General features: G+C 38.6%; 1 protein-coding gene across 5 annotated transcripts in view; it reads right to left on the bottom strand.

The window, feature by feature from the left end:
- Positions 1-499: 499 nt before the first annotated feature.
- Positions 500-11,828, bottom strand: part of LOC134527883 (tyrosine-protein kinase Fer) — a 143,967-nt gene continuing 132,638 nt past the window's right edge. For all 5 annotated transcript variants that reach the window (XM_063360884.1, XM_063360882.1, XM_063360886.1 and 2 more), the window contains one exon: positions 500-11,394. In XM_063360884.1, the coding sequence (XP_063216954.1) occupies positions 11,252-11,394 (143 nt within the window). In that variant the 3' untranslated portion in view covers positions 500-11,251. The remainder of the gene's footprint in view (positions 11,395-11,828) is intronic.

The raw sequence follows: 11,828 nt of genomic DNA, 5'->3' as shown, positions 1-11,828 counted from the left end.
CCGAAAAACATGAATGTAGTGATTCGGTAGAAGTCCCGCCTGCAATAACAGGACAAATAATTAAAGAACAACACGACACTGCAGTGGGCGAACACCAAGGAATGAACCGTACACACAACAAGATAAAACAATACATCACATGGCAAGGCATGAAAAAGGATATAGAATCATACATTCACAAGTGCGATTCATAACAACGTAACAAAATAGCAAGACCACACACTCGGGCACCCTTAGAGATCAGGGATATACTCTCAACCGTGTGGGAAAAATGTAGCATGGATGTTGGTGGCCCCTTGACAGAAACAGAAAAAGGAAACAAATATATATTGACATTCCAAGACGCATTGTCAAAGTACACGGTGGCAGTACCAATGGCGAACCAACTAACATAAACGGTCGCCGCAGCATTCGTAAATGAGATAATATTCAAGTTTGGTATAACCTGTAACATTGCAGAACCCTCCCCTCCTAGCTAAATAATTTTCTTTTAAACTTCTTTTTGTATAGGTAAATATAAATAAGTCAATGTTTTTAGAGTGGTATATATGTTATGAAACAGTATAATCAGACATTATGGCTATTAATATATGTTATTTTCACTTGCTGAATGTTTTAAGAATGTACCTTGTATTTTAAGAGACGTTTTCAATCAGTACTATTTTTTATGTAATTATTCACAAAGAAGTCGCTGTAGTAGAATTTTACCTGTTTAGGCCTACTTTTTCAGGTTTTTCTCAATAAGTTTAATTTTGTAAAGTAATTTGTATTATGATTATTGTTCTTAATTTTAATTAACGTGTTGCAATATAATTATAGATCACGGGACTGTGTCTGGGCTGGGGTGATGTGTAGAAAGAGAGGCATAAGAGGCCTGTAAGTATGAGTGAGAAAGAAACAGTGCTTCCCCGCCAACCGAGATAAAGACGGGAATTCCCCCACTGCGTGGGAAATGTGTGATAACTGCTGTCTCACAGTGTGGGAGAGAGAACGAGAATGGGAGTCCCCGATTTTGATGGGAAATTGAAAAGAGACAGATCAAGGGAAGCCCAGAGTTCTGTATGTACAAGGTTTTTTCATGTATTGTAACTTGTTCTGTGATTGGCTTGTATCTGTAAGCGTGAATGAAGCGTGCATGTGATTGGTCGGTGAGGTCATGTGACGTCTACTCCCTGCGTGGAGGAGACGTGTCATGAGTTCATTAGTAGTCGTCGGGCGATCGCTGCCAGACGAGGCCGCGTTTCGGCGGCTCGCGGTTTTTCGCCAGTTGCATCCGTATTTGAGGCCCTACTGATTTTTGTATGATTACAGCTTACAGTAAGATTTTACTGAAGAACTTAATCGACGTTATTATTTTTTATTATTAATTTCTCATCACACAAACTGCGAGCATTTCTCGACGGGCGAATGAAAGAAGACCTATCGATGAAATTCAAATGATGTGATGAACAGTGCGGGAGGTCTCTACCTGTAAAACTGAAAGCAAATTATTGTTACTAATTTGTTTCTTTTTATAGGGGGCGAGGTGTAATATCAGAATGTATCTTGTAATGTATCTTGTAATATCATACTGTATCTCCATAAGAGCTTGTAAAGACAGAACGTAACACCGCAGAGGACAAGGGTCAACTCCCCTCACGAGGCAGGGGAAGTATCAGTGGAACTTGGTGGGAGTCGTTGCACACAAACCCTGGGAAGAGTTGCACACACACTCTTGGTCACATGGCCCTCAAGTAAGGGACAAGGGGCACTCCTGTGCAGCCTATATAAGAGAGCTCATCGACTAGTCTGTCAGAGTTTTTCCGGCAGTGCCGGGCAGCAGCCACTAGGGGAATCATGGTAAGACATCTCATTAAAGGTGTTTAATCCGGGAACCGGGTGGACCATAGGGGAATTGCTGTAACGCATCCCAGGCAGTGTGCGACGTTCGTACACTGTGTGAACTCTCGTCTGAATGTGTATAAGTCCGCAGCAATACGTACGATGTATCTAAGTGATGTTGTATAAAGAACTGTTCAATAAAACGACCTCACTACCAGCATGAATTGTCATATTGTGTAATTGCACTTAATTATCACACCTCCACACTACCTTCAAGCAAGGATGAACTGTATACATTTTCCAAGCTGCTCGGGATAGTACAATATGATAAATGTAGATCAAATTATATGTCTTTGTTTGCAAAAGTGTGTCAAAGTGCATGTTGATATTGGTAAATGTTCCTTGAATTACACAAATTTTGGTGAATAAATGTTGAATAATGTGCAAATGTTAACAAATATGCTTCAAGTTGTCCATCATCAATGGAGAATGTACAATTAATTACACATTGATGTTTGCAAATAAACATAGATTTGTATGTCAACGTAGGATATTACGTGTATTATTGGGCCACCAGGTTGTGGGTGGGGATTTAGGGATTGGCGGCTGCCATATTGGATGACTTAAACCTCATTGACCATTGTAAATGACCTTGAACTTGACTTCTTGCAGCCAACACATTAAAGCACTCCTTAACATTGAGCTTTTCATTATGGCCATCACCACCGAGCGCCCCTATCCCAACTGTAATCTTAGTTGGCCTACTCAAATTTAACTTTGTAATGTTTTCAAATTTGACTTTGGCCTCATTCGCCATTTTTGAAATTTCATCCTGCTCCCCAATTCCACTTATACTACATTCATTAGCATACAGAATGGTGGCATGAGGATATTTAAATTAATTGTGGTGGGGAGAGGGATTATGATGGTAGAAATATATACTACTGATCACCATTTTGAAATTTCATCTTGCTCTCCATTACAATAATACTATAGCCATATAGGGTGGTGGCAATTGTGATATCAAGAGAATCAGAAAGTGTTTTGTAGAATCTCTCAATTTCAGCATTTGCCTCCCAGGAATTGAAGGGAGATTGGAAACCCCACCATTTGGCAAACCTACCTAAATCTTCTTCATTTGAGAACCTTCTCAACCAAATACACATCAGGATACATCGCAGGCCAGATCCCTTCGGCCAAGAAGCTCCATTGAGGAAACCAAATAAACTATTCATTTTAAACTGGTTTGACCCTAGCCTTAGTTTAGTCATAATCCGATCTTTTATTGGTATAATCAAAGACTGAATTATTATTAGAGTATTTTGTTTTAAGATACATAAAGGTGAATCACAAGCAGCAAAACTGACTTATTTTATGGGTTTTGTTTATTCTGTTATAGGTTGTTATATCTTTTCACAATTCCCATTAAAATATTTTATATCCTTGCAACTAACATGGTTTTTCTAGACTATTGCTATATCTATCAAGTAGCCATGGGTTTTAATAGTAAACCTTCTTCCCTCTGAATGAAGTCTGCTAAATGATAAAAATACAAGCAGGTACGATAAATGCACCACTTCTCCAAGGATGTTTTTTTGGAAATACCCACAAACCAATAATACTATAACTAGTACAGACACACGCAGCAAACTGTAGGTGTCCTTTGATTGCCTGTGGACACTAAAATGTTGTGTAATGTTAAGTATTACACCTAAATGTGGCCTTAGTCAAAACAATTTTATATAAGGTATTCAATTTAGTTAATCAACAACTTCCTTTCTTTCTTCACGTCTTTGACAGTAAGCCAAAATGATAAGGATGAATACTGGAAAGCTTATAATGTTTTTTTACATTTTATAGCTCTTCTTGGCAAAACTGAAGATATTCCCGGGCAATGACCCTGCTGGTTGTGGTGACAGTCGCGACTCCCCGAGGTTGGGCGGGGGTTCCCTCCATGGTTCCCACGGCAGCGCGGCCAGACGTGCAATCTAGAAGGTGTTTGTACCATAATTTAGTGGTATGTACCACTGTACCATTGCAAGTTGGATGGTATGTGAAAAATATCATCTTTTATATATTTGACTATATACAAGCGTGTATCTTTCAATACAAATAATAATTCAGTAAATCTGTCTTCCAACATTTTTTTTATTGTATTTTAAAACTACGATATTTAAGTAAATATCTTTAGTAAAAATTACTCAGCCAGTTTATCTCCCTCCAAAATACGGTGCCCGGGGTACATGGCCCATCTGCCCTCCCATAGTTACGTACCTGCCATTACATATGTTTCCATGTTATTATACAATCACAATTATTTAATTATGTTTTGTTAATCATATTTTAGTTACTAGTCAGTTTATTATTGCATTTAATATTTTTATAAACGATCTCAAAGTTAATATAATTAAAATTTCTGCTATTTTAGGATGCCTTGAGGGTTATGTGGGACACATTAAGAAGACATATTCCTTTGTAATTACTCACAAACGTTATTGTTTGAAATATGACTAGAAGCCTCTTAGATGTACGTATTAAGTGGTTTCCTAACCTAGCACTGTGTGAGCTTGCGTTACGTTGCTGTGTAGGCATTTTAGTTGGACTTGTACTAAAGAGTCTCACCTGCAACTATATGCAGTTGTTTCCCAGTAGAATATTTATTTTGTTTACTCTAAATATTTTAACCCTCACAAGTTTCAATTATATTTCTCTACATTACAACTCATATGTCGTACACATATTTGTTAGTTTTTAAGGTAATTTTAAACATACAACTGTTTTAGAACATTTTTCTAACAGGGCATGCTTCGCGCAGACTAGTCGCCCCACAGCCCCCCAGGTTTGAAACCTGACTAGTACATTACATATAAAAAAATTTAAATTCTTTCTCAAAATATAGTTTCCCATTCTGTGTGAGAAAACTGCATTGACTAGACACCGCATGGTCTGGGTTCAAGTCCCAATTAGTACTTCGTATAAATCAGGTTTTATTTTATTCCCAGTACACACATAATATTTTTTCTAATCTACACATTTGCACAAGCAGTATTTTTCTACACTTTAAAATAAATACTGTTGCCTATAAGTAATTATGTTTTTAACACATAGCTGAATGCTAGGTTAGTTAATGTTATGCCTTTCATTCTTAGACATGTTGCTATAACTTGTATTTCCTTCCTGTTGAACCACACGTCAAGGCTACTCCATTGGATCCAGGCAAAGATCAAGAGATGGCATCTAAATGCAGAAATGTTGTTTCTTCCCTGCCATGTTTTCACTGAGCCACAACTGCTACCGTCACAAATATCAGTGTACTGACAACCTGCAGCAGAAACTCCAACAGTGCCACCTGTTTCCCTCAGCAACAAGATGCAGGAGCATCTTGCTTAATTTACCGATGCTGCTCCTACAACTGCTGGCAACCATTGTGTCTTCTGCTACAGAACATTTGAGCACGCCCACCATGTTGGATGACATAAGTCGACCTGTGCAAGGAACCTTAACCACAAAGTACATTCTTGCGAGTACTGTGCTAAGGAGTTCTCCCAGGCTGACAATTTGAGAGCCCATGTCAAGGCTTGTAACAAGGCTTGCAACGGACCTGCTCTATCTCAGACTGAAAAGCATAGGATGGTAGCAATTAAGACTGCCACAACCCTTAAAGACACACACTTCAACCACCAAAACCAGTGTGGTGACTGGACAGACTTCATCACTGCCGAAGTTTGGTTTCGAGATAATTTAAAGACATGTGGCAGAAAACAACTCCAGTTCTGCCAAGGATATATGCATGTATTTCCATTTGACGAAAGCTAACCTGAAGTCAACTTGTGGATGAAATTGAGGGGAACTGTCCGCTCAAGTACAATATTGTGCTTCAGAGTGACTACGAAAAGCCAATGGAGATAAGCAAAGACAAGACAAGAGGGCCTTCAAAACTGCAAATGTTCTCTTCTACACTGCTGCCAAGTCCATCTCCAAGATTTGCAAGGAGGAGGAAGACAACATGGGGAAGAGCTCTGAATGACCTTGTCTGTCATGTAGAACCACCAGCTGCACATAAATAAGCTTGACCCACTTCGTGCTATCTCATACAAAAGTTACCTACCTCCATTAAAGATAAGTTTGCAGTGACCACAGAACATTATGACCACACGTGCTTCAAGTGGACTAACCTGGAAGAGTTCGTGCAAGGTTAGAACCATGAGCGAGTCAACCAGCGCTATCATGATCTGTAGGTGAAGTTCAACTTCGATAACATTGATTTCCCAACTCCACTTCGTCAGAACCCTCAGTTTGAGAGGCAAATTTCTGTGTCTCCGTCAACATCTACAGTATTGATGAGAACCTGAATATTGTACCAGCATGAGTCACTTAAGAAGAACAAGAACACCACTTTGATCTTCTGCTATTAGTCAATGACAGTTCGTTCCATTTTACATTAATTACTTGTTTTTATGTCTTGGTGTGTTACCAACTCACTACACACAAACATCAAATTTACGTATGCAAACAATGCTTCAAGCATTTCTATGAAAATGATAGGGTTCGTGGGCTCCCTGGTCTTCCGTGTTTTGAAAAACACTGCGCACTCCGTAAAAAACATGCTGCGGTTCACATGTAGATGCTGCAGCTGCAACCTGTTCTCCGATTCAAAAATTACCACCATTGTGATAAGATTTCTATTGTTGTTTATTGTGATTTTGGGGCTATGCTCGATAAAATCCATATATGTTATTCAAATCCTGTTGAGTCGTAACACTTACAGTACCAAAAACATAAGGACTATAGTTACTGTATTTAAGTGAAAGCCAATAACACCATCACTCCTGAAAACCTAACTTCTTCACTTCCATCACATCCTGAAGTGTGTAGAGGTTGTGTTGTAGAAGACAAGTTCATTTCTTGCATTGTCGAATTCAGGAGGGACATGCAAAGACTATTTTCTACATATTTTTTTCCATGACTCCACTATCGCTTGCACAGAACACTGCTTTTCTGGAAGAAGTTAGGTGTTGTTACAGTGATGGAAAGTTTAGAGGTACTGTGAAGAAAGTTAGTGATCACAATCACGTCATCTGGGGGCTGCATGTAATGATTGTATGTAACCTTCTCAGATGCAAGGTGAAAAGTTTGTTGTGTTCTTCCAACCTGGCATACAACCAGAACTTTGTTATCAGAAAACTGAGATATGATATCAAGGACATATTTATCATCCCTAAATCTAAGGTAAAACTAATTACATTTTCCATGATGCTGTATGATAAATTCAGTATACAATTTGTAAACCAACTCCACTTCATGAGTAGCAGTCTCGCTTCTCTCGCCAAGTTTTTACCTGCAGACTAGTTGGTTAGCACCGCTGAATTTGTCTCACCTAATGATATTTTGTTGGTTACCTGCAAGGATGTCTTCCCCTATGATTACATTGATGCATGGGGTAAATTGGATAAGACTAGTCTTCCATCCATTGATGGATTCTATAATGTCGTCACAGAGACTAAGATTTCCGAGGCAGACAGTAACCATGGTTAAATGGTGTGGGACAAGTTTCAGTGCACCACTTGATTATGATGACTTGTACTGAAGACTGATGTTCTAATCCTCACTTTTTTTCTCGAAAATTTCTGCAGTCTGTGTTTGGATACGTACAGACTAGACCCCTCATAATACATTTCATTTCCTGGGTTTGCGTTTGATGCTATGCTCGGCACTACAGGGGTAAAACTTTGATTGCTAACAGATTATGATATGTACGGTTCGTGGAGGTGGGTATTCAAGACGGTGTAGCACGGCGGATCAAGCGACATTGTGTAGCTACCGACTATGCACCAGAGACATATGGTGCATCGAAGCCGACTACTTTCTTAGAGTACCTCAATGCAAATAATTTGTATGGGTGCGTCATCTCGCTGCTGCTTCCTATTAGTCATTTCCAATGGGCTAATACAGCAATTGACGTTACGTCCGTAGCCGATGATTCTCCCACATGCTACATTGTAGTGTGTGATGTGGAGCACCCTCCAGAGATCCACAAAAGTAACACAGACCCGCCACTCCTCCCCATCAAGCCTGTATCTCATTCAGTGTGTGATATAGCCGGTCCCAAGCCTGTAAAAATGCAGAGGGTGGAGAACCGAAGCCTACTATGTTTCAGAAATGCAATGTGAGGATGTAATGTGTCTGCTACAACCTGCCAAAGTTGCATGGCTGCTAAGAGCAGCTGCTGGCTTTCAGTATCACTCCTATGTGATAATTATAACCTACCGATGGACTGAATGACCACTGTCTGTCTGTGACATCATCCACAGCCGCAAGATGACGGCCCACAGAGAACAAAGTTGACACCCTACCCCTCTTAACTCATATTCCATTTCATACCATACTTAAAGGTTCACATTTGCACTAACCTTCAGATCTGCTGTGAAAGGGTGCTTAATTCTGTCTTTTTTTTAGTCTTCTCTGTGAACACCGGCACCATCTTTGAAGGGGTCCTGAATTTTTCTCCTTTTCAATGCTCTACACAAGGGTCAAAGGCTACCCCACAGCGTCAAGAGAACAGCCTCCCTCAGTCAAGCAACCCTCTATGCTACAAACATCATGCGATGATTACTGTACCCTATATGGGTCCTTGTGTTTAATGGAAATAATATGCTGTGAAAATAAAATAATTAATAAAACTTTTTAACCAATGCATATATATTGATGTGTATTTTTAATGATAGACTTATTTATAATGGAAATAAGTGTTTTAGCATGGGTTTTACGAGACCTGTGCAGAGAGGGCTTTTATTAATTCTTGTTGCTGGGTCTGACCCATTCATTACCATAGTGAGAGGGCCAGCTTATGGCTGTCGCTGTCTGTGCTCAACGGAAATACATGCGATGAGGCGAGCGTAAACAAAACTCTCTCTTTCGTTGGCAAGTGAAATGGGGGAGGGGGAGGGGAGCAAGAAGTGTTTACGCACTTTCAATTTCGCTCCACCTGGCCAGTAGGGCAGTCGCATGTTGTCCACTCTGAAAGTAATTATAAAAATAAATTTGAGTAGGTCAAGGCCATACAAGATGAAGGTCATGAGCATGGTGCTCCGTGGTGATGGCTATAAAGGAAAGCTCAACGTTGAGGAGCGTATTAATTTGTTGGCTGCAAGAGGTCAAGGTTAAGGTCATCTACAATAATCATAAAGGTTGAAGTATCCAAAATATCGGCCGAGAATCCCTGAATCCCCACCCGCAACCCAGTGTCCCCATACCGGCCATACACACCTACTTCGGATGTTGGGGAGTGTGCATCGAATTGTGTTTGATACATTCTTTAAATGATACATTCTTTAAGTGACAATGAGTTTGATATTTGTTAAGTTTGTGTCAAATTCCACATCAATGTGTTAGTATCCAAATTTGCTCACATGTTGTAACTCTCTAAGTGAAAGTGTACTTTTCATTTATGTTATATCCGTAGATAATTTAATTGTGCTGGGATATAATATGATATAAAGAGTCTAAGTAAAGATGATAATTATAAAAAATAACCTACTGTAGCCATGTGTAGCCACATGCAGCTGTGTATGCCATGTGAATCTATGTATCCAGCAATTATAGTAGCTAGGTGTAGCTATGTGTAGACATGTGTGTAGCAATGAGTAGCTACGTGTAGCAGAATACATAGCCATATGTATAGCCCCGTGGAGCCATGTGTGGGATCAAATGCCTACATGAAGCTACCATGTGAGTATTCAAATTCCTGCTTGTCTCACCAAGTTTGTAGCTTGGTGTTGAAAGTACCATGTTTCAGAGACTATTGGCTCTAAAGTACGTGTATACGTCAGGTAAAACCATTGCAAGACTCATACTATGATTGGTATTTAGACATATTATTGTACGCGGTGTTATTTGTATAATACACATATATTGGCATATGTGCTTGTAATAAGTCTTATACATTAATCATAAAGTATTTCAGGTAACTCCATTTAGCACACCTTTTGGTTTTAACACTTAATTAATATGCTTGTATTGTTTTTGGAAGTGCTAAGCAAGTATAGTTATTTATTATCTTTGTGATTTCATAGACTTTTGGTATTCATGCATATAGTCTGTGCACGGCTCTGTAGAAAGCATCAAGGCCCATATGCTTAAAACCAAAGTGTTCCGAAATAATGCATAATACATGCCTAATATTGCCCAAATGTATGTGCAAAATTATTGAAAATTGTATCGGAAGGCTCGCATGGTACAGAGAACTTGTCTCATATGCTATTATTAAATCTAGTGTAAAATCTAATGCAAATCATAATGACTCCTAAATACACCAAAGTATACCTTGGTCTGTATATGCTGTGGTAGGTTTCAAACCAAGTACTCCAAAGTTGATGAACTAAAGGTAATTTTAAACATTTTTTTTACATTAAAAAGTTATAATTCCAATACTGTGGATACAGGATAGCAGCTATGGTCAGCCCATGCACTCAGATGGAGTCTTTTAAGACTACATACAGACCCCTGTAAAAAGAAAATTTTACCTTTAAATTAAAATGAACCTTCATTGAGAAAAATGTCCTCTGAGGAAAGATAGCTCCTCTAAGAGAAAAATAGCTTCTCCAGATTTTATGAAGATTCCAAAACATGTTTTAAAAATAAAACCATTTTTACTAAAAACAAGGAATTTTTCCTAGAAATAGGGAAATTTTGAATAGTTTGAAGGAATTTTGTTTAGTTTGGCAGTACAAACATGAACATTTGTAGGTCTATACAACATTTGTGACAATGAAGTGGACTTTTAAGTCATTGAAGATTATGGGCACCGACAAAATTAACAGGGGCCATTTCTCCTAGCTACATACATATACTACTCACATGATCCTGCTTAGAGTCAGCATGCTGCACTCAACAGAACAGTGATTCATTATTCACCAGACAATAATATTTAATCTAGGTAGTTGACCAGGTCTGCAGAGTCAAGTGTGTTCAGCCAGCAGTAAACCTCCTCAGTTTGTGTGAGCTCGAGCTATGTGTAATGAATGTCATGCGCTGAGTGTTACTAAAGTCACATGAAGTCGTTTCTTCCAATATTCGCATATTTGTTGCAAAACATTAATTTTAATTCTTTTAAAGTATGTAAAAGTAACAAAAATAAAATACATAAAAAATACTGAACAAAATATCAAATACTTAATATTTAATAAGCATTCTTATGAAAAGACTAATAAAATATGCAACAAAAAATTAAACTATCCTCAAAAGAGGCAAAATAACATAAAATAAATTTGTGTGACTGACATTCTACAAAAATTATCAGTAAAATAAATTTTCAGAATGATAACAGTAAGAAGAATTGGTTGAAGAAAGGTTTCGAGGTGCGGCTAAAAACAGTGATGTTCATGCATGCCATGCGTGGAGGTGGTGGAGCACACTCGCTGAGAGACTGCAGCTATCTCTGGGCACAAAACAATGCGTCGAGTACAAGGTATATGTGCTCGAAGTGGGGCCGCTTTTCCGGCTCATAGTCCCAGCAGCTCAGCATGAGGCGGTACATCTCGTCAGGTGTACCCTCCGGTGCCGGCATGCGGTATCCTGCACACATGCAATACACATACACTGTGCACTCGAAGCAAGACACAGCTACAACTTCATGTGCTCAGTGCTACTTCAACAGCACGGATAATCAAAACACTCCCAACAACTCTTGCTTTTTAAAGAGCCTTCCAAAATAATAAGCTTTTGTAGTTAAGTTATAATCAGCCTGTAATTTTATTTTCAAGACGATTCCCTCGTTAGGGACGGTGAACTGGTTGAAGATAGGAACTTGTCTAATTTTTCCTTGGAATAAGACAAATGTAACACAAAATTAAAATTACACATACTATGATCTAAATCAATAAAATAAAATAAATAATTTTAAAATAAAAAAAAAGTGGCACAGCAGCCCTACTCATGTAGCTTTATCGATACCCAGCAAGTCTTTATAAGTGATAATTTTGGGTGTAACACAAATTTAAAATGCAAGG

This window comes from Bacillus rossius, chromosome 1 (genome assembly GCF_032445375.1).
Source record: "Bacillus rossius redtenbacheri isolate Brsri chromosome 1, Brsri_v3, whole genome shotgun sequence".
NCBI classification, from domain to species: Eukaryota; Metazoa; Arthropoda; class Insecta; order Phasmatodea; family Bacillidae; genus Bacillus; species Bacillus rossius.
The sequence above is the reverse complement of the archived record's forward strand: the minus strand, read 5'-3'. Positions and strand labels throughout refer to the sequence as shown.